The 24,374-nt window shown below is 38.5% G+C and overlaps 1 protein-coding gene across 1 annotated transcript in view; it reads right to left on the reverse strand.

Moving 5' to 3' along the window:
• Positions 1–24,374, reverse strand: part of LOC145995962 (uncharacterized) — a 134,448-nt gene that overhangs the window by 55,125 nt on the left and 54,949 nt on the right. The window contains exons 7-12 of the mRNA XM_083132036.1: positions 22,016–22,267; positions 18,241–18,601; positions 12,523–12,666; positions 10,143–10,279; positions 7,040–7,212; positions 5,431–5,525 (exon numbers count right to left, since the gene is read on the reverse strand). Coding sequence (XP_082988162.1) covers positions 5,431–5,525; positions 7,040–7,212; positions 10,143–10,279; positions 12,523–12,666; positions 18,241–18,601; positions 22,016–22,267 — 1,162 coding nt within the window. The remainder of the gene's footprint in view (positions 1–5,430; positions 5,526–7,039; positions 7,213–10,142; positions 10,280–12,522; positions 12,667–18,240; positions 18,602–22,015; positions 22,268–24,374) is intronic.

Genomic DNA, 24,374 nt, shown 5'->3' on the forward strand with positions numbered 1-24,374 from the left:
CCGTGAGCACCTCATAGTGCAAACACCGACGTGGTGGTCTACACTTCAATGGATCGCTCTGTACTACAGGATATCTAACAATTTGAAGATATAAGTTTCCCATAGGAACTATTGTATTTGCAGGCATATAAGAGACATCTTTTTTTGTACATATTTTTGGGGAAAAAGTTTTATCACTGAATATTACAATTAATTTACATCCTCATACATGTGTATGAACTATACATGACTGGAAGGCTCTCTCACACCCCAAGGAAGCAATAAAGATATTGTCTAACTCAGAACAAAGAGAATTTCCAGGAATATATGTAATCAAAAAGTGTCGGTGTATCAGACGCATCCTGTTTTTCAGATCTTTTTTTAAAGGGAAAAAAAACCACGTCCTATGTGCCGACAAATGCACTATATGATAGCAGCAAGGGCTCAGCCGATGTATTGGTATTAGAAATTATCAGTTGGATATTGATTTACCGATACCTTTCTGGCATTTTGGTCTTCCACGGCATCTGCAAAAAAATACCACATTGACACTTCTGCAGAGTATACTCATCCTGGAAGTCATACAAAATTCAAACATTTCCATTTATTTTGCAGCAAAATTGTGTGGAAAATTGTATGTGAATATATAGCAAGCATTTTACTATTCTGATCAAATTCTTGAATATTTTGAAGCAAAATTCTAGTCAATCAATTCATTGACTGATCAAATTAGATTATTTTACTTCGCTTTTCTGTTACTTTTGGATAATCGCAATGACAAGGATGAAGGGATGCTAACAAAGAATACCCATGCCCAGGCTGGGATTTGAACCTGAGACACTTGGCATGGTAGCACTATGGTAAATTGACGCTTATAACTGAAATGGAATACTCACACACAAAGATTAAAATATTTTACGTTATGTATAATGCGCACCCTGGTTTTTGAAGGGGAAAAGTGAAAATATATATTCACAGTATAATCCAGGTTCAAGAAATGTCTTTCTTAGTTGTAGGTCGTAAATCTGTTGCTATGCCGATCAAAAGGTAATCATAACTATTCAATGAATCACCTGTTGCTATGTGGAAGAGGAGAATATCGTCTTGTGTAAACAATAAGTTACCAACCTACGCCGCTCCCTCCTCCCTCCACTGTGTTTACCATCCCAAAACTTTCATTCTTTAACCACCTTATTTATTCTGTAATAGTAGAAAGAGAGATCAAAATTACCTTATGGATTTGCAGTGCTCGAGAAGTTATTTTCTAATATTTCTCACCCAACAAATACCGCTGATACGCATCCCATGTGACAGGAGGTGTATGCTCGAATTCTGCCACAATGGCACTGCTTTCTTGGTGTTGCAGAACATCACATTTCAAAGTGAAACATTGTGGGAAATGACCTTTAAACTTTTTAATGCGGTTTTGCTCATTCCTTCTTTACTTTTTCTAAAACTTCAAAATATATACTTTTTCCGTGACTAACGTGACATTTATACAAGGCACATTGAGGACCCTCAAATTAGCAGTTAGCGCACAAGATTTCTTCTATTAAGGCAAATACACACTCCATATATATAATATTATTTGGCCAGTAATACAATTTATTTATTATTTTCTTTTTCCTTGCATCCAAAGTACCACAAAAATCAGAATGTTCCTTTAATTTGTGATGAGCCTATTTCAACCGCATTTCACATTAATGTTGCTATCTTCAATGGAATACTGTTGTTATATTCAGAAACTGCATTGTTTAAGCTTTACAATGATATACAGGGTGATTCACAGAAAACTAAAAAAAAATTTTCCTAATTTATTTAAACAAGGATGTTGCTAAACACAATTTGTTATGTCACAAATGTAGAGTAACTTTCGGAGAATACTACCCTCTAAAGCAAATGCTGAAAATGTCCTCCCTGCTGCTCCAAGCACAACGCAACACGTCATTCCATGTTACTGGCTGCTCGTTGGAGAACGCTGTTGTCAATACCATTGATCTCATGTACAAGGTCTGCTTCAAATCGTCCAAAGTCTGGGGGCATGTGGCATACACTCGGTCTTTTAAGTAACCCCATAGGAAGAAGTCCAGTGTTGTCAAATCCGGAGATCTCGGTGGCCACAGGTTCTTGGAAATTATCCGGTCGTCAAAAAAACTTTCAATGAGCTTCATGGATTTGTTCAAAGTATGTGGCATGTGGCGCTATCTTGTTGAAAATATCCTTGACTCAACTCTAGCCTTTACGCAGCTCCTTGTCATTCAGTTGCTAACAAACACCATGAAAATATGAAGCAGATACTGTATCCTTGCAATGACTGAGCCAGTTTCATGTGACGAAAGCTACCAAATTCTGAACAGCTGCATACTCTCTTGAGGATGTATGAATCTCCCAGATGTCCTGCATCATGTGAAACTAACTTGGAGAATTACGAGGTATTCTTGTTTTAAAAAAACGGCAAAGAAATGTGTTAGTTTTATATGAATCACCCTTTATAACATGAAAAATCAATGCAAGTGTCACAAAATGATGAATGACCCTGTTCGTTTCATGTTGACTGTCCGAATTATTCCGTGCATAATACGCACTACAGTTTTATAGGCCAAAAATTTTGGAAAAAAAGTGTGCATTATACATGAGCAAATATGGCAGTACTGACCAAGAAAGGATACAAACACAGGATATAATACAACAAACAACACAAAGTCACTAACATTTCATTGCATTAGGAATAAGGCAATATTCTATTTGCCATGAATAAATGACCTTACCGATTCCCTCTACCTGCATAAACCATAACATGAGCCTCTTTTGGCAGTCAAAACCATCGGCACATTTTTTTGGCTATTCTCGTCTGTTAGCAGCCAGCATTTCTCTGGGTATGGTCACTGCAGCTCCCAATGGCATGAATATGAGAGAGGTAGACACGAAGGTTAAAAGAAGAAAGACTCGACTGAATCTTTGGTAGCCCTTGAAAAAAGTTCAAGGAAACAAGGGAAGAATGTCCACCAACGCCACCTTCCCCATGTCCTGTTTTAGGGATAAAATAAACTTGGCAACTCTAAACTAGCATTCCTGTCAGGGTGACCACTCTAGGACCATCATAATAATTAAGCATAATTCCCAGTTTTCAAGGCAAACTTTCCAAAAATTCAAGGACACAAGCAGATGTTTTCTCTATTTCTACCTGTTAATTGTATAAAAATTTCAAACTCAAATTTACCTAACCTACTTCAAGATATCTTGCAATATACAATGGTCGTTCAAGGTTGACCGGGATTTTCGTACGTAAAAAATCGATGAATAGCCGGATCATGATGAAACGTGCGGCTGACGTAATGTATTCCTTCGCGAGTAACTAGCGCCCGGCATGACGTATTTCGCGCATGCGCAGCAGTTGCAGCGAACATGGCGGCAAGCAGTGTGTCTGTGGCTGTGGAGCAGCGGTGTGTAATCAAATTTCTCGTGAAGGAGAAAGTGAAACCAGCCGAGATTTTTAGACGATTGCAAGCACAGTATGGTGAACACACGATGTCGCGGACAAGAGTGTACGAATGGTGTGAGCAGTTTCGCGAAGGACGGGAGCTGGTGACAAATGAAGCGCATGGACACATTCACCCGACTGCAGTCACACCAGTGAATATTGCACGTGTTGAGCGAATGATTCTTGAGAACCGGCGAGTAACAGTGCGGGATATTGCTGCCGAGGTGAATATCAGTGTCGGGAGTGTTGAGACAATCATTCACGACCACTTACGCTTCCGCAAAATTTGTGCAAGGTTGGTTCCCCGCCAGCTGACATTCGATCAGAAGTGGACACGCAGGACGGTCTGTGAACAGCTTCTGAATCGGTTTCGAGCAGAAGGTGATGAATTGTTGCAATCCATCATCACGTGTGATGAAACATGGTTGCACAATTCAACCCCAGAGACCAAAAGACGCAGCATGGAGTGGCGGCATAAAGGTTCCCCATCCCCCAAGAAAAGCAAAATGCAGCCGTCCGCTGGAAAGATCATGGCAAGTGTCTTCTGGAACATGAAGGGCATTATCCATGTGGATTTTCTGGACAAAGGGAGCACGATTAATGCCCAGTATTACTCCACATTGTTGAGTGGTGCTGTACGAAAGTCCATTCGCAAGAAAAGACCTGGGATGTTGTCTGGAAATGTCATTCTTCTCCATGACAATGCCCGCCCTCACACGGCCAATGTGACAACAACAACTCTGGCCGACATGCGCTGGGAAGTTCTGCCCATCCCCCCTACAGTCCGGATTTAGCCCCCAGTGATTATAATTTGTTTGCACCCCTTAAAGACCATCTGAGAGGGAAGAAATTCACGACAGACAAAGCACTGCGGAGCGATGTCCTCCAGTGGCTACGACAACAACCAAGTTCTTTCTACGCCAAAGGAATTCGGGAGTTGCCAGAACGATGGCAATGGTGCCTCGGCGCGCACGGAGAATACTTTGAAAAAACTGACATAGTTTGGTGTTTCTTCTGTACCTATTTCCTCTGCAGAAATAAAAGTCCCGGTCAACCTTGAACGACCCTTGTACTTCCATCTGTCAGATAGATTGTTTTGCAAAGGACACTAACAAAGTAAACGGATTGAGAGAATTCTGTTTTATTTTCAATGCAGCTTTATTTTACTTCCTCGATAAAAATGAAAGCTAATCTATGAAAAACTTGCCTCCAGGCATTAATAAATATGTATATATTCAACGGGATTGGGTTAATGAAAGTTGCAATCTTTACATCTATACAGAAAAATCCACGAAGAATACAAGCATAATTCCTGGAGCCAATAATGCACACATAATCCCCAGAATTCAAGGAATTCCCAGTGAGTAGCCACCGTTTGTCGGTGTGTACTACACCACAAGATTTATGGCTGCGGTTTTTGCTCTGATTGGGGGAAATGAATGACGTTTAAAAAGGTTATGTATTTTACAAGAACAGAGTACATACGCAAATTTTTGCTTTATACATGACAACATTAATAAAATTATAGAATCAATGAACCAATTAAATTATTGGACTGCTAGAAATAGTTATGCCATCGCTGATAATATAGACTTGATTCCACAGAAGTACCATTGAATAATTAATGATTAAATCATAGGAAGTAAGTTGTTCATCAATAATTAGTTTTCCCCCCTTCTACCTAGGCCCCTCATGGCATAGTGGTAACAAGGGGTGTCAGGTTGAATCCCTACAGTGTGGAGGCACACTTGCTTTAACCTGTACGTCCAGCCCTCATTAGTATATCAGTGCATAAAATGGACTTAAATCAAGAATATTGATATTTTCTTCCTACTTATAATGGCAACAATTTATTTGTACATCCCTAACTTTCTAAATTAAATCTAATATTGATAACTGCAAAGAATGTAACATGTATCGAATTTCAAACTGTTAATCTTTTAATGACAAACTATACTAATTATCCTTACCTTCCAATATCTCATATGCTTGGTTATCAAGGAAATTCATCATTGGAGATAACTTGATGACATACTTTCGTATCAACTTGCGAGATTCCCCCGTTCTGTAACGAAATACAATATGTAATGTTTATTCTTAGCAAAGGACTTTCAAGTGGCCATCTCACTACTTTTGAACACACAATTGAGATAGAAGAACACAGTTTTGATACTATTAAAAATGGGTGAAAAGCAGGATGAGCCGATAACACTTTGAACCGATACCGATACTCTTATCGATTCCAATCAATACCGATGCTTAGAGGCACATCTTTTTGGTAAATGAAAAAGCAAAATTGATACAAAAACTGAGTAAATTTCGCGTTCAAAAGCGGTAAATAAAATAAAATATCAGTGTTATAGCAGTGAAAAATTGGATGAAAAGTGGTATATAAAAAGACATTTTGGTTTTAAAATTGTGAATAGAATCCTAAATTTAATTTAAAAACTACACTTATTCCACAGAATTAACATTTCACTTCTAATAGCACATTTATGTAGTTATCAGAGTATTAAGTTTATTTCTGTGTAAAGGAGTCCATTTTTGCTTCTCCAATATTAACAGCAGAATTAATCAATTTTTCGGGAATTGCATAACTCCCAGGATAATTCAGACCTCGAAGGTCTGAATAAACCCTAAATTTCGTGTTTAAGAGTTAATTTCGCTTTTTGCAGTTCAATTCGCAATATTTCGTGACAAAACATCTCACAGCTTTCAAAAACATGAAAAATTAACACTACAATGCGTTTTTTCAAATTTTGTTTTTTCATCAAAAACTGAATATGCATGCCCCTACCGATGCTTCAAAATTGTAACAATTCAAAGGTCTTCAAAATATTTATACATGTTAGTGCGTAAGTAATCCACTCCAATCATAAGTATCAATTTATGACAGTTATCCTTTAAAATATTCAAAATTTCCATCAGCTTATGAAAATACATATGTAATCACTGACTGCAACATCCGAGACCCAGGTTCAATTTCCAGGCTGATTTATGTCCCTGCATAAATCAGCCCTGGGGTTCAACCAGCCCTAAATAAATGGGTACCTGGGGACAGACCTGGGGGCTAAAGGTGCTATACATGGCCAGAGCATGGTGCTGATTAAATCATGTTCAAAATGGCCAAGATCAACATGTATTTGGTCCTAAATGTGCCTTCATGGCATAGTGCAATATGTACAACAAACTACATTGTGTAATACAGTGTTTTCATGTTACGTTGGTGTAAAATCAATGGAAACCCCAAATTTTGCATAACTTCCAGGATAAATAAGACTCCACGAAAGTGCCGCATGGCATTTTTGTGGACAGGGCAAATAATGCCAAGGAAGTATCAGCCAGTATCAGTAAATACAGTAGAATTCAACTGATACTTTCTGATACCAATACATCGGTTCAACCACAGTGAAAATTATTTAGAATGGCACATACATTCATACTCTACACATCAACATTGGTGTACATAACATACTCCCAGCTTTCATTGCACAATGAGGCTTCTACCATACGTGTTCTATCCACCAAACCAATAAACGACACCTGATTAAGGCTTATCCGTTACGAAATTACACTTACTTCTGCCATGACAATTCAGAATTTCCTTCCTCGAACTTCAACTCTTCAAGAAGCAAGATCAGACCCTGCGTCAGAACCTTTGCTTGCTGCACGGCCAAGGAGAGTGGTTCCATGAGTACAGCTCCTGCGTTCCTCATTGGGAAGTAATACAAGGGGATCATCTGATGCTCAAACTGAAACAAAAAATCAGAGAAATTTTATCAACTGCATCCAAGTATAATGATTATGGCTTTTGCCTTAAATCTGTTGTAAGAAAATAAAAGATCATTCACTCATCACTATCTATGACAACCACAAAGGTCCGATATTGACTGATTACATACATATAGGGTCTACAATAACATACTGCAGGGACTTGCTGAAGAAGTTACAGGATGATATCAAGAACAAGGTTAGTTTTTGCTATGAAAAGGTGTGTTTCTGCCTAACTGACAATGCACCTGCAAACCACGCTGTAGACATGGTCACTATGACCCTTTGCGAAATCCACCATATTTACCTGATCTGGCACCTTCGGATTTATACCTCATTCTAAATTAAATAAAAACTATGTGGAAGACGTTTCAAGAATGATAGTAAAGCAATTAGTGAAGTCGAGAACAGGTTTGCTGCCACAGACTTCTATGAAGCTAGTACAAGAACTGTTCCATAGTTGTGAGAAGTTGAGTGTCTATAGGAGGTAGATATGTGGCGAAGGGAAGAGTCTGTGGACAAAATTTCAGCTCCCTAACACATCCGGAACATAGTCAGGATAATTACTTTTCGTAAGAACTTATGTCATGGTTCTGTAAAGTAAATTTTTACATACACAGTTGGTTTTTCAAAGGCAATCGCTTAGTTAATCAAGAAGGCGAATGAATTATTCATTTTCTTCAAGGAACATTTGCAATTTTGCATTGTATCAGTAGAATATTGGTTATCGGTGTCAGTAGTAAATCGGGTAGAACAAAACTTTCATGCATCCACTTCTGATACCAATAAGAAAACTAATATAAGAATAAAATGATATCTCTGTGCATATAATTAAGGACTAAGGTTGCAGCTCTTTGTAGCAATTAAGCATTTTTTGAAAGTGTATTAGAATGTATAAAATAAAATTTGAAACACATCTCAGTTAGGTGGCAGAGCAGTCCTAGGCTGAACCTTGCCTAGTAGAAAATAAAAAACTATTCTATTCTATATACATATATACAACACATATTGTCATACTTTTGGCACAGAAATTTACAATTGGGCACATCAACTAATCTGTAATGCAAAATATATATATATATATATATATATATATATATATATATATATATATATCAGCTTATATCTACAAAGTAGACTTCTAGTCCTTCAGATGTACTTCATTGAGACTCATTGATCAGTTAGAAGATTTTCCATGAGATATTTCTTTTCTTTTAAAATTCCCTGAGATTTCAAGGTTTTCCAGCTGTATGGGAACCCTGCACGTGTATTACTGCTTTATATTATCAAACAAATTGACTCTTATTTTGGTGCAAAAATAAGTATGCAATTACTCAGAAAATAAAAAGTAGGTGAAAGATGTATTACTAACAAATAAATGAAAACTGGGACTATTTAACTGTTGACCTGACCTGTCCAGGAATCTTTCTTTTCTTTTATTACACACAAATTATATTGCATATTTCTGGTATTTAGAAGCACACCCGGACTACACACATTTCAAACAACTTACTCGGTTTGTTCACCATTGAGCACACATTGCATTAAAGAAAATCTGACACCATTCATCTTATACAACTGAAACATCACCTGATCTGATTGGTTGATTTGGTGCTTTAACTCCACTTTATGCACAGTAAGGCTAATCGGGACTGATCAGTTTAAAGTGGGATCCGAACCACTATGTGCCTCCACCAGGTATCGAACCCGGGATCCCTTGATTACAAGGCAACGATGCTACCACTGCACCATTGGGGAGGCCCCCATCACCTGAAGTGAATAAGGGTACATAACTGTGTTACAATTTATCTCGCGATATTCTGACACATGGCAACAAAATGCAGTATTTACCCAAAGATTGCAGGTTTTGAAAACTCGACTTTATAAAGGAAAACTTCAAAAGTGAATTTTTCGATTTTCAGTTGTTTTTTTTGGAAGAAAAATTAGTTTACTATTTTTTTAAAAAAAAAAAACACTTTTTTGTAAAAATTTTGTTTTTCATTTCTCGACTTTTTTAATGCTTTCTTTTCAGTTTGTGAAAAAATGATTTTTTGATTTTCAATTTTTCTGTAAAGAGTGGTCATATCTAGTATATACACTGGTATTTCGGAGTTAAGATTGTGAATAAAATCCAAAATTTTATTTCAAAACTATGCTTATCACACAAAATAAGAAATTCCTTCGTAATAACATATTTATGTAGTTATTCAGTGTGTTCAAGTTTATTCCTAAAGGGAGTCCATTCTTGCTTCTCAATTGTTTTGCAGCAGAAATAATCAATGATGATTTTGCATAACTCTCAGGATAATTCAGACTCCACAGTGTTGTGTAGGTAAATAACACCTAAATTTTGTGTTTAAGAATTTGTTTTGTATTTCACAGTTCATTTTGTGACAAAAATGGTACACTTTTCAAAAACCATGAAAAATGAACATTACAGCATGTTACTTCACATTTCATGTTCGTCAAAAATGAAATATGCATGTTTGTTCAGTTTTGTAATGTGATTAGTTGCTCACTAGATGGCAGTGAAATGCTGCTGCATGACGTAAGAGAGCTGAACTCAGTGTCTTCGATTGTGTGAGAGCGTGCACAAGTGGTGATACTTCGTAGTGTTAAAATTGTGCTTTTATTTGTCATATTCCAGTTATTATAATACATTTTTGTACTCCAAAGCTGTGTGACATTTCATTCTTTCACTCAACACAGGATCAACAACACACTCCTGGACTTGGGGAAGTTATGCCATATGTTTGAATGGCGAAACGTATTGTTCAATGTTTCTATCAATGGTCACACAACTTTTTCCAAGGTAATTTGAAAAATAATTTACATGCTGACATAACCTTAGTAAATACTATCATTTTAGTCATTTCCCAAGCACCTAATTATAACTACCAGCACAACTCACCTTGAGAATCTTGTGCAGCATTGTATCCAGCCAGTGTTGAAGCAGGTTCAAGTTCCAAGGCAACTGAAGAAGATGGAAAGGATCCGTCAGCACCAACTGCACCTTTAGTGTAGAATTTTCAGCACTTTTCTTCATGGCTGTGGATTTGAAAGACAGCGTTTACATTTGGAAAAGTTTATTCTTGATGCCTCATCAGGCGAGAAAAATTTTGCCTAGTTCCTTTCATTAATTACTTAAATATGCTAGTAATATCATAAAAAAAAAATCCATTCTCTAAGGTTTTAACTAGATGTCAGTCGATACCACCCATATCGATTCTGATACTCTACTGCAGACAAACCAATAGAGAATATTTTTAGATGCCAATAGAATACAGATACAATACAAGATAAATGTTTTAAAGATGACAAATTGTTCATTAATCTCCTTCATTAATGTACAGTACTTGCATGGGGCTCTGGGGCTCAAGGCCACCGGTTCTTATATTTTACTTGACAAATAAAAGTCCCTGTGCTTTAATGTAGAGGAATGAGCTACACAGTAGCAGAGCATGTGTTCATTGCAAATATGCAGCGTCTAGTTCAATTCTGCCTGGACAGCAGTGGTGGACATTTTCAACACCTTCTATAATATGGACATGTTTATCGTGAATCATGATATGTATTCATATATACATACTTGTTAAAAACAACATAAGAACACACAAACAGCACAATAAAAGACACTTTAACAGCTGGTCGAGAGACGGCGAAGGGGACACGGTTGAGGTTCCGCTGTAGCACCAGCAAAACCTCAATCACTTCCCCTTTGCCCTGATGATGATTCGAATGAAATCATGGAAAGCTTGGACAAACTCTTAAAAGTGTCTTTTATGGTGCTGTTCACATGTTTATGTTGTTTTTAAGAAGTATGTTGCCGGCACATGAGGTAAGAAGTTCCTTATTATCATATATGCATGTTCTAAATAAAATGAATTGCCTTTGGAATATTTGAGTTTTCCAGTATCTTGTAGCGAAATAATCACCCTATATTACATACATGAAGTTTTGTGTTTCTGCGTTGCACAATTGGATATATATTTTTTTTTCTTCGATTAATTGTGCAATGCAGAAACACAAAACTTCATGTACGTAATTCTTAAATCACATTTACCACATGCATCATGAAATCACCCTGTAGTTTCTAGGCTGTTCTGCGAGTAAAAGTGTTTACGACATACTAACTTAATACTTAGAAGTACGAGAGCAAATCAGTCGGTCCCACGATTATTTTGCACAGGATTGGAAAATCACACCAAGGTGAACTTTTGGGTACTGAAAATGTTATCAGACCAGAGTTCATAATGAGTGATTTTGTAATGCTCCTTTGTCTCTTCCACAGATGGCAGCAGTGACAAACATGGATACCCGCTTGACATCGTCGACTGTCGAGGTGCAGCGTTCCATGGTGTGGTTCTTCTGGTCTGAAGGCAAGACACCGACAGAGATTCACGCGAGGATGTAGCTGGTGTATGGGGGTGACGTCCTGTTCTGCAAAGCCATTGGGAATTGGTGTCAGTGGTTCAAGGCCAGTTGCACCAGTGTCACGGACGAGGAGCAGTGATGGTCACTGTCTTCTGGGACATGTTGGGGATATACTGGTGGATTTCATGCCTGCTGGTGGAACAATCAACGCAATGTCCTACACTGCCACGCTTACCAAGCTACACCTTGCGTTGCAAGAAACAGTGACCACGTCCGCCTCCTTCACGACAACGCAAAGCCACACGTTGCCATGGTGGTCAAGGAAAAATTCGCTCGGTACGGCTGGGAAATCATGGAACATCCACCATACAGTCCAGATCTGGCACCCTCTGATTATCACCTCTTCGGGCCTATGGAGAAGGCATTGTCTGGCTAGCACTTCTAGTCTGATCATGAAGTGCAACATGCTGTGCGGCAGTGGTTGCAGCAGCAGCCAACGACATTCCAGGCCACTGGCATATCCAAATTGGTGTCACGGTGGCGAAAATGCATTGCCGTCGGTGGTGGATATGTAGAAAAATAAGTAATGAACTGCTACTCCTGCACACCTATTGTAGTTTTGTTTGACCAATAAATTGCTGCGAAAAAAAATCGTGGAACCGACTTATTGATTGGCCCTTGTGTAATGATATTGATTGATTGATTTTGTTTATTTTTACTTCATGTTTTGTGCCTCTTGGCTAATTTGCGAAGATGGGGATGAGTGATGAAATTGATGAATGGACATTCACAAACAACCAAGCCCGAGCGGGATTCGGACCCGGGACCCAGGACCCTTGGCATCGCAGCGCGATGTGCTAACCACTCGGCCACAGGGTCTGGCACGTATAATGACATTAAGTCACAACAAAACTCACCAATTGAAGCAACAGTTGTCCTGTTCTCAAATATGGACACCTTCTTCTCCACTGATTCATTCAATTCCCTTAGAGTCTTTTTCTTTAATTTATTCATCTTTTTAGTTTTAAAGGAATCAAGCTCAGTCAGTTTAGATACAAACTCTGAAAATGAAAGAATTAATTGTCAACACCACAGTAAATAAACCACTAACATAATTAGGCACATTTTAATGTCATGTGTATAATTTCTATCTTAATTCTCTCTCGGCCATTTCCAGACTTTCTCACTAGAAGAAACTTGTATTTTTAATTTTTTTATAAATACACATTTAAGAGCTCCTGCATAGAAAAATGTTTGAGGTCTTGATATTTTTTTTAGAAGTGGACTTGGATTCGATTAACAGGGTGAGCTCTCAACATTTCAAAAAATGACCTATCATCGAGAGGACAATTGGGAAGCTACTTTATGCAAAGAAAAGCTAATCGGGACTGTACCTCCAGTTTAAACAGCGATTTGAACCAAGTGTGCAATGTGACTTCACTGGGTATTGGATTCGAGTCACCTTGATTACAAGGCGATGGTGGGGAAGCTACTTGAAAAAGAAGTAGCGGGCTCGTCTCAAAAGCCAGAAGACAATGGTAATGGGACCTGAAGTGCATCACCCAATGAAAAAGTCACTCTGTCTGGCCTTGTCCCTTAGAGGGCTGTTGCACCATAGAGATTAGTAGAAGTAGTAGTTTGTAAAATGCTAGTGCTGCAGGGAGAAGATTTCACTCAAGCGCCAAAATTTGGTGCAGATGATTCTCGAGTATGGGAATGATGCTCAAACTGGCAAAACGAGTGGTATACACTCAACGCCCCGTAGTACACACAAAACTGTAATTTATCTGTGGTAGTGGGTCCTCAAATATAGATCATGAAGTGAAAGGCACAGTGAAATTGAAACTTAAGTGGACATAGTAATCATCTCCATGTTAAAATTAAGTGTAGTCTATCTTACCAATACATAATGACATATGAAAATGAAATAAGATGATTGTGGGCTGAAACAACCAAGGTGGATATTTTACATATATATGTGTCAACGATTATTGTCAAATTAAAATAATATTCCATTGTATACACTCAAGGGTGGGAGACTAGAGCAAGCACAAGTGGTTCCATGCAGTACTCTAATGCATACACAGGTAACGTAAGTGAAATACAGTCAACCCTCGATACAACAATATGACGACCTTTCACAGTTCCCGGGAAAAGGGTGACCTGAATTCTGCAATTATCACATTGCCGTGCACACCATTGGTGGAGAATGAGTTGGGAAGGGGGGCACTTTCAAGAATGTATCCAGAACTGGTTGCTCATTTTAGACGAAAGGAAGAAGGGTCCACTACCACCCTCACCTATAATCAGCCCGTGTGCACACACGAGCAAGAAAACAATCGGCAATTCCCCTACACATTTGCTGAGAGGAAAAGAGGGAGAAGTCACTCAGCCAACAGAACACTTTTTTGGCAAATATTAGGACATCAGCACAGTTATGAAAACGTATGAAGTGGGAAACGGGAGTTACGATGCACACAAGATTGAAGTAAACCTTTGCAGAAACATGGATAACAACGCATTAAGCAGGTTGACAATCTTTAGTTGGCGTATGTGGCTTTTATTATCTCTAACAGTTTCACTTTTTTATGAAGTGTTACGGGGAACAAATAACACGTTTTGAATGAAAGCGATTACCGGAAGTTGTCGGCTACAAGATCAAAAGTTGCTCACTCATGGGAACCTGCTGAACTCTAGGTCAGAGCTGGACAGATAGGGTCAGGCAATGCGTCTGCATGTTGGAACATTCCTGCGATCTTATCTCTCATTTCTCAAGATGGTGTACTGTATTTATCGATGAAAGAGCTTGACCTGCCATACACATTGACAAAGATTGCAAGTCCAGCAGACAGAGCTGCTCCCCCTACCCCCATTCCCCCTTCGCGAGTTGTCAGCAGCTCTTAGGTCAAGGAAACAAGTCTAAGTCGATTTAAAATAACATCCAAGCACATTCGATCTCTTCCGGCGTATCCAAGAGCAAGCAAAATCAAATCGCAAAACAAGCCTGGCATGTTAGGTAGCGGCCATCGGCTGCAGGGTTAACATTAAAGTGCTTGGGGAAGGGGAGGGCAGAGGTCAAGTGCTACTGGATATCACTCAAGCCTGGTGTGGTGGTGTCTATTTTTAAATCAGACCCACTTGCAAGGGGTAGAGTGCTTGTGGAGGGAATCAGTGCGAATAAAACGAGCACAAAAAATATATTTTTCGGCCGATTTCCTTCAATTTTTGAACCTTTTTCCAAATTTTTCACGGTTACCGGGAAAAAGGTCGTTACTTCGAGAGGGTCATTATATCCATGTTGTAGAATCGAGAGCCGACTGTATCACAGTATGTATTAAGCTATGTCCTGACTTGTATCCTATCACTAATTAGATTTGTATCACTACTGGGCCAAGTTGGATCTTTCCAATGGTACAGTGGTAATGTAACCATCTGGTAATCAAGGGGCCCCAGGTTCAATACGCGGTGGTGGTACATACTGGTTTGGATCCAACTTTAAAATGTGGATGGGCATAAACTGGACTTAAACTTCAAACATATCAGTGATATATATTGATGAACAGTAAAACATTATTGGGAACCCAAATGATCCAGAAAATTTTAATAACTTTACAAATATGCAGGAAGGCTTGGGCTGAAGTTCTTAGATGTCTAAAAAAATTAGTTTTTTCTTAGTCTGAAGTACAGGTACCGTATGTAATTACAATCTAAACATTTCAATTAATAAACAATGAACTACAAGGGGGCATGGAAAAGGTTTGAATTATCCAAAATTCGAACAACAAAAACGTCACATTATTAAATATGATTTCAAGGGGAATAAACTTCTGTCCAAATTACCGAGTAATTTGAATTATACAAGTTTGAATTAAAAAGAATCTACTATATTTCACAATATTATCTAAGAATAATAAGTAGTACATTTTGAAGGTTAAAATCAGGAATTACATGTAAGCTAATAAACTATTGTGTCTTTTCATTTCATTGTATTTAATTACAAAACTAGATGGGTTCAATTTCCTATTATAATTAGCAATTGGCAATTTTCTGTCATTATTACTTTGTTTATTTTCCATTGAATTTTGATGCTGTAGTGAACTTACATTATTTCATGTAAAATAATATCTTCACTTCACAATTATACACTTTGTTCTATAATTAAAATAGAAGAACAATTAACTACTTAATATAAGAATATGATTTCGGTAGTATTTTTAACCCCTAATGGGCATGGTGCGAGATTGTAATACAAAGGGCATTGCATGCTTCCGTGGACCACCAAATTGAATTTACTACTTCCAAGAGTTACTGAAACATTATCGAACTTTTTCACAAATTATCATGTATTTTGGACCTTCTTTATAAAATTATGATAAACTTTTATCCACTATTTCAGTTTTTGATTTGATTTGGTGTTTTAAGTCCACTTTATGCACAGTAAGGCTAATCGGGACTGGACCTACAGTTTAAAGTGGGATCTGAAACACTATGTGCCTCCACCGGGTATCAAACCCGGGACCCCCTTGATTACAAGGTGACGACGCAACCACTGCGCCATCAGGGGGGCATTATTGCCATTTTTATTACTCAAGTTTATCTAATGCTACAAAAATCTGCCACAAATTTTTGAACGGCTCTATAAATACATTGTGATAACTGTAAAATACAGTAAATGAATTTGTTGTTAAATTATTACAGAACGTACAAGCAGTTAGCCAAAGAAAACAAAATCACATGAAAAAAAATCACACAAAAATATTCCTGCAATATGTCAAAATGGGGGGAAATGCTCATTGATCGGGCCCATAATTATTGGAAATAAGTGCTTTATTATCACTTTTATAAAACTCCAGATCAGAAAATTCACTTTGGCTTCCAACTTACCAACTGCGGCATGGATATTTCCACTAAAACATGGATCGTCAACTCTTTTTCTCACATCAGGTTCCATACCAAAAGAATTACGTAAAGGGTATCACGTGGTCCATGGGACCCATGTGTGTCTATTGCTCTGAATCTAAAATGCAGCAAACTAAGTGCACCAGGGGGTTACTTGATATTCAAAAATATGAAGCTACAGAAAAGGAGAACAAGTGTGTGTTATTGCTTCCGAGAACGAGTGTTTTTCTCGCCATGCGTACCAGGGACCACGCCAAGTATGCTGCTTTGCTGGATTCAACAGAAATTTCATTATTGAACTAAATTAAAGGGTAAATGACAGTTCTTGAAATTACTGTAGTACCCAAGAACAATTTCCAAGAATTTAGTGTATTGAGAGTTTCTTGCAGATTAAAATATGGTTACTTAATGCACAAACAAGGAGTGTGCAGGATGGGATTTGGACCAAAAAAAATGGTTGGGGAATGTAAAAGTTCAAGATTCCAATGTGCAAAAATCTCAAATTATACACACTATGATTCCCTCAAGCAAACGTCATACTTTTAAACAAAAACAGCAATATACAATACAATGGGTGAAACTTTGAGAATTATGCTCTTCCAACATGTAACCATCAAGAATTTCTGATAATCAGAAAGCCAGTCGCGATGTTGGAATCTCGATGGGAAATTTCAGCATATCACATGCCTCTAAAAGAGATTTCAAACTGCGGCAATAAGCAACATGAAGAATTTACACTGAACATTCAGTCTAAAGCAAAACATTCACAGCAAATTCCAGCGAACTTACAAGACCAACGGGACAGAATGTACGGTAATGAGCAGGGAACGGATTTATATGTAGCAAAAATGTGATTTAGATATTTTCACCAAAACATAAGGATTTCAAATTGTAAACATTTACCTTTTTAAAAAGACACATCACCTATATAAAATAAAGTCATGGCATTGTAACTATCACCATGACGTGACTGTCTTGAAGAGAAACCAGAACCGAATCCCGTACTTGTGCCATGCAGTTGTTACCTCTGGTGCTGCTGTCTGGCACCAACTAGCAGTGAGGGTGGGGTTAGCAATGGCTGCTCAACTTGGGGACTCTCTTCCAACATTGCCAAATGTTTGTAACAACCAGGAGACCATGCTTGAGCACTAATTCTCTATTGTTGACAATAATTGTAAATAACCAGGAATTTCAAGTGTTTTAGAACAGCAAAAGCAAACAGTTGAGAGGCAAACAGTATATATATTGTTCGGATGACAGAAAACTTGCAATTAATGCAATTGGAGGGTATAAAAAAGGTCAAAACTTTTGTTTGTTTAACGTCTCTTCAGATTTTGTCAGTTATTCGCAAGAAATTCACCCAAATATTTCGGTCACACAGGGACATGTAGTTATTGCATGAATATGGAGTATATGTGGAGAAATGTTCTAAAATATGGAAGAAATAAGTAAAAATAACTAAAATATGTAAAATTTGAGACTAAACCTAATTTATGTACAAATATGGAAAATAAAGAGTTATATTTTTGAGTCTACATGCCATTATGAACAAAGAATGTAAATCTGTTCCCTGGTAATGAGAAAACAGCCGTCTAAATGGCATGTGAAGCTTATCGTGTCTCTTCAGTTCAAAAGGTTTCATTGCTTCCAAGCAACACATGTCACTTGATGCTTTGGTATGAAATCTTCCTACTAACACACACACAAGTATTAATCCACATCAACCAATGACATACCTTGAGATAGCAACTTGCGAATCGTACGAAATTTATCCAAGATAGAATAAACAAACTTCGGACCAAATATTTCCTCCCATATACTTTGCACAGCTTGCGTATGAGGATGAAAACGGAAGTCGTTCTCCGTCGGCATGGGGTACTGACTCATGAGCCTCCACATGGCTTTGGAGAGCATAATTCCTAACATGGACTCCAAAGGGTTTCTGCCATTCTCAGACGACCAGCTGAGATTGTCGGACATTTTGGACTCTCGAGGACTGGATGGACCTCTGTTCCCAACTCCGACAAATACAGAGATTTCCACCTCTTTCTTTGATATTACCACATGCTTTTTACGTTTTTCTTCAAGATGCTTATTCTGAAAGTAAAAAGAAAATTATGGTAGCTACATCCACATATGTTTTACTCAGTTGTGTCAGAAAGGTAAAAGCATCCCCCGTGCATTACAGGAGCCCACATACAGTATGGTAAAGTAAAGTACATAGTACCCTGTGTATATAGCACCATGCCATGAAGGCATATTTACGGAATGTGGGGCTAGGGAATCACACATTCTTGATCTCTGGCATTTTGGAGGTGTTGTGATCAGCATCATGCTCCAGCTTTCTTTAACCACCACATCCTTTTGACCTGAGGCTGAGTGAACCCGAGCCATTTTATGTGGGAAAAAATTCCAACCTTAGATCACCCACACCAGGAATCGAACCTGGGTCTTCCGCTGACTGACTTGACCACCGCAGAAGTAGCAAAATGCAGAAACTGTACTGTTTTATTCAATTTTGAAATTATAATGAAAAATGTTACTCATATCAACACATCTGAATCAACACTTGTATGTACCAATACAAGAATAGGTATTGTACAAAAAATATTTGAACATAAAACAGTACAGTCAGCATACATGTTCGATACGTCCTCTTGACCAAACACCAAACATTTTTCATAGTAAGCCTGCAAGTTTGCAAGCATTACCGCAATGTTATGAATGCATTGGGCAGGATTTGCATGTGCAGTAAAATTTCGAGCACACGTTCCAGAAATCTCCTCCAGGAAATTGTACAATGTTGTAGCTATACTCTGTTCCGGGAATCTGTGGAGCAGGCCGCACATGTCAGTAAAAAAGGTGGGGAGGGGGGACTACGAGTTGGCAAAGCGTAGCAGGCGGCGCTTCTGTAAATGACTGGTAACCACACTCACTTTCCCTGTCACGAGTGCATTGGCTGGGCCCCCTGAAGTCATTACTTGCACAGAGACTTGTTTTCGTCCACTTCCTCCAGAGATTCCCAGGATAGTGTGTAGTTAACGGCCAATTTCATATAAGAGAAATAACGTTTAACGAGAAACGCCTTTCTTGAAGGCTCAAGGCCATTGAGGATCGCCTTCCACTAAACTATACTCTGGACGAACCAGTGGCATAATGTAGCGGCACTTCCACGCTTCCCACACCATACCAATGATGTACAGTGTTGCCAACTTCAAGTATACTTTATTTCCAGCCATACTTTGTTATTGATCTTGGACATACTGACAGTAACATCATCAGTATCATGCTCTGGCCAACTTTATCCCGCAGTTACCTATACTACAGAGCCACTGGAACAATGTCTGTGAAACTCCCACCCCCTTAGTAATTAAACATACACTAAATTGGTAGGATACTACATAGTCCACGAAGAACTATATGTATTGTATTAATCCATATACAGGGTATCCGGGCTAGAGGTATACAAAAATATATGCTTATAAAGAAAGAACTATACATTTTATGTTGTTGGGTAAATGCTGAATCAATAGAAAATCTCCCCGAGATTTGTTCGTCACCATTTCTAGGTCAGCACCGAGTCGTATAGATCTCGCATGCGCAAAAATGTTCAATGTGATGCGCTCTGGCAAGTCCACCAGCGTACGCCTGACAGTCAACATGTGGACACCACAACGAAAGGTGCAGTGTGTGCTATGGCTAGCAGAGTTCAAATCAGTAACACTTGCTAACTCTGCTCACACACTGCACCTTTTGTTGTGGTGTCCACATGTTGACTGTCAGGCGTACGCTGGTGGACTTGCCAGAGCACGTCACATTGAACATTTGTGCACATGCGAGATCTATACGACTTGGTGCTGAAATGGAAATGGTGACGATCAAATCTCGGGGAGATTTTCTATCGATTCAGCATTTATCCAACAACATAAAATGTATAGTTCTTTCTTTATAAGCATATATTTTTGTATGCCTCTAGCCTGGACACAGTGTATATATATATATATATATATATATATATATATATTAAAAGATTGGTTTATCATTTAGTTTTCATTAAAACAGAGTGGAACGTTGAGTATACGTTTTCCAGAGGGCCAATGTGAGAAAAATAAAATTTTACTGTAAAATCAGGAAAATGTAAAATCCTCAAGCATAAAGTCATGGTAGAGATGAATACAAAAAGTGTATTCAAAGATTTGTGCTGATCCGATACAGATGACAATGTATTTGTATTAGAAAGAACCAGTTGAATTGTATTTACTAATACCGGTCCATACATTTCAGGCATGTTTGGTCTTTTGATGGGACATTTTCGCCAATCCAATTTATCTTGGAAATTATGCAAAATCTGAAGTTTCCATTTATTATATTTACTGTATTATATTATATAATGTGCACATTTTTCCAAAAAAAAAATTGCCCCCAAAAACTCTGTTGCATATTATGCATGGAATAATTCAGAGACCCAATATGAAACCACGCATGTTTTCACTAGGTCTCTGCGTATAATACATACAGCATGTAACAAAAGTCCGGGAACACTTTTAAAAAATTATTGTAGCCAAACAAGTAGCATTACAAAGTGACAAAGTACATCATTTCAAATAGTAAAGTTGTAAGTTTTTTCTCATTGCAGGTGTTACGAGTAGTTCCATATATCGTCGTTAGGTGGTGCCATAATCAAAATTGTGCTTTCTGGAGCTGAGAAAGCTTTCTCCGTGCTAGAATTTGACAAAACAAAGAGTGCAACGGATGTCCAACGAAAATTTAGGATGAAGTACGGGTAAGCAGCACCAACCAGGAAGGCAACCTACAATTGGTATGTAAAGTTTGTTGAAACTGGTGTTTGTGTGTGAAGAAGAGAAGTTGTTGGCCAGGTGTGAGTGAAAATGACATTGAGTGAGTGAGAGAAGCTTTCACAAGGAGTCCGAGAAAATCTATACGCAGAGTTTCACGTGAGTTGGAAATGTCAACAATGACTGTATGGCGTGTTTTGCATAAAAAAAAATTAAACATGAAACCGTACAGACTACAGTTAGTGCAAAAGTTATATCCTAAAGACAAAGACCAGTTCCAGAAAGCGCCATCTTGAGTATGACACCACCTAGCGACGATATATGGAACTACACGTAACATCTGCAATGAGAAAAAAACTTACAACTTTACTCTTTGAAATGATGTACTATGTTACGCTACTCGTTTGGCTACAATATTTTTTTTAAAGTGTTCCCGGACTTTTGTTACACGCTGTATATAAGAGCAGGTGCAAATACCAGGTTGGCTTAATTTAATAATGTTTTTTTTTAAAAAAATACATGTAAAAGTGAAATGGTTGGTATACTTTGTATCGGCGCATTTTGAGACATGGACAAAAGCAGCACTGTTCTGCCGGGATTCAATCACGCACCTCCTGACAAATGATATGTGTAATGTCTGTAGTTGTGACATCAGAAATAATATAAAATATCTTGGATACTGGTGCAATCTAGAGTTCATGAGGATTAACTTTACCTTTGAGGGTTTATTCCACCACTGAATGTCAGGAGACTTTAGATTGAGCATATCAAGTAGCTTCTCCCCCCATTGTTGCTTGAGGAAATCCTCAAAGTAGTTGGGTCCATCCATCTTGTCGGGGTCGGTCCATACTACGGGAGGTTTCCACTCGAAGCTATTGTTGTCTACCACGGGGGCATCCAGCCACACCTTCAGGGTGTTGCAGAGAGAGCCTCCAATTCTCATGTAAATTGGCAGAAGGTCACACATCTGTAGATAATTAAATATTGTATTTAAAATTAAGTACAATTGAAGTTACAAATTTATTTATTTATTTATTTATTGATAGAGTCTAACAAGTCGAGCCCAATTATGGGGCTCTAAGTATACATTATAACAATAGATTCAATGCAATCTTTCAGTAATGTTTTCTTTTTTAAAGTTTGCATAAACTCCTTGTAATAATACCAGGTGTTATTTACACATGAATTAAAGTTGAAAAGTTTCATGCTCTCCACTCTGGAGGGTTTGAAAGCAATGATATTTTACTCTCTGGCAATGAAAGATTTTGTTCATGATGTATGCAGTAAATGCAGTTTAAGTATTTCTATGTGAAGTTTCATGTTTCCGTGTTGCACAAATTGTATAGTTTATTTTTTCTTTCTTTCGGTTAATTTCAAAGGCTCACTGCCTTCATTCACTGAAGGTACAGCATGTGGAGTAGAGAAGGTAGAGCGTCATATCTTTCTAAGTTCCCGGCAGCAGTAGTTACATTTTCTCTCATTTGGTAGCGGTGGTGTCAAAATTAATGGAAAAAAAACTATCCAATTGTGCAACGCTGGAAACACGTAAGAAAGATTTCGTGTTTGGGACATGTTTAAAAAATGGGAACATTAAAGTTACGGCTGATAAAATATTAGAATCTTGTACCATTAATTACTTTTGTAGAGAAAGAGCAAGTCACTTACTTGTTGGGAGCGCTGGCTTGCTGTAGTTGTTCTATGGAAGTAGATTTCCATATGAATCGAATGTTGGATATTCTCCACAAGCTTTAAATTTGAAGTATCTAAGGAACTTTGACTGAATGTGCTCAAGTCTAGAAATTCCGTTTATACCTAGTCATATCATAAATTCTGTTACAAAGTTTAGACAGGGATGGCAACACTGGTTGGCAAGGCAACCCTGTAATGTTGGATCAAACAACAACCAGTATCATTGTGTGTTTGGCTGTGGTAGCGGAAAGGTGAATTTCACTGCGAGTCAAATGGGGTGTATACGAGAACCGTGTGGCAGTAATCGCATTGCACAAAGTTGGCAAATCACCATCGGACATTTTCAACACCATGAAAAAGCTGAATATCAGCAGGATGTTCATTCATCGGACCATCAACAGATACTGCGACACAGGGACAATTAAGGACCCACCCCAGGAAAGGTAGACCTCGCAGCGCAAGGTGGCAGAAGCTCGTGAAAGCAGTGGTGGTGCAGATTTGATGAAATCCTGTTAGAAAACAAGCAGTGATGGCTCAAGAGCTGAACATTTCGAAAATGTCGATGTCACGTGTGCTCCGAAGTGACCTAGGACTCCGCACTTATTGGCGAAGTACTGGTCACTTCCTAACTCAACAGCTTAAGGTCCAGAGGGAGCAGAAAACAAAAAGACTCCTTCAGCGTTACACAAATGGTGGCCACAGGAGGATCCTTTTCACGGATGGAAATATTTACATGATTGAAGAGTCTTACAATCGTCAAAACGACCGTGTTTATGCCTCGACATCCCAGGAAGCTCGTGAAAACATGCCACGGATCTTCCGAGGTCATCATCCCGCCTCAGAGATGGTTTGGTGTGGGGAGGCTGGGGGGGGTTTCGTACGATGGCACAAGTGACCTCCACTTTTGTGAAAATGGTGTGAAAACATCTGCAAAAGTGTACCAAGCAACAGTGTTGGAGCCACTTGTGAAATAGTTGACCTGCATCATGTTTAACAATGAGCCATGGAGCTTCCAGCAGGAGTCGGCACCACATGGCAAAAACCACATAGGCTTCAGAGGAATGTGCCTGATTTCATGGCTCCGGCTGATTGGCCCTCCAACAGCCCCAACCTCAGCCCATTGGACTACATGTTGTGGCCCGTTTTGGAGGGCATGCGAGTCTCAAGCGTTCTCTTGTGAAGGCAGTGGCGTACTTTCCCCTCAAGACCGTGCATGCTGCGATCGATGACTGGCCTCAGAGACTTCGGGCCTGTATGAAGGTAATTTTGAACAGTGATTGGCGGTCTGTGTTGGCAAGACCTATACCTTTTTAACATCCAAATACAAAGACTGTCGCAGAGAAGGTGAGCCAGATTTTATCCTGGCGTGGCAACACTGCACTAGT

This window comes from Lepisma saccharinum, chromosome 12, assembly GCF_977018435.1.
Source record: "Lepisma saccharinum chromosome 12, izLepSacc3.1, whole genome shotgun sequence".
In the NCBI taxonomy this organism is placed as follows: Eukaryota; Metazoa; Arthropoda; class Insecta; order Zygentoma; family Lepismatidae; genus Lepisma; species Lepisma saccharinum.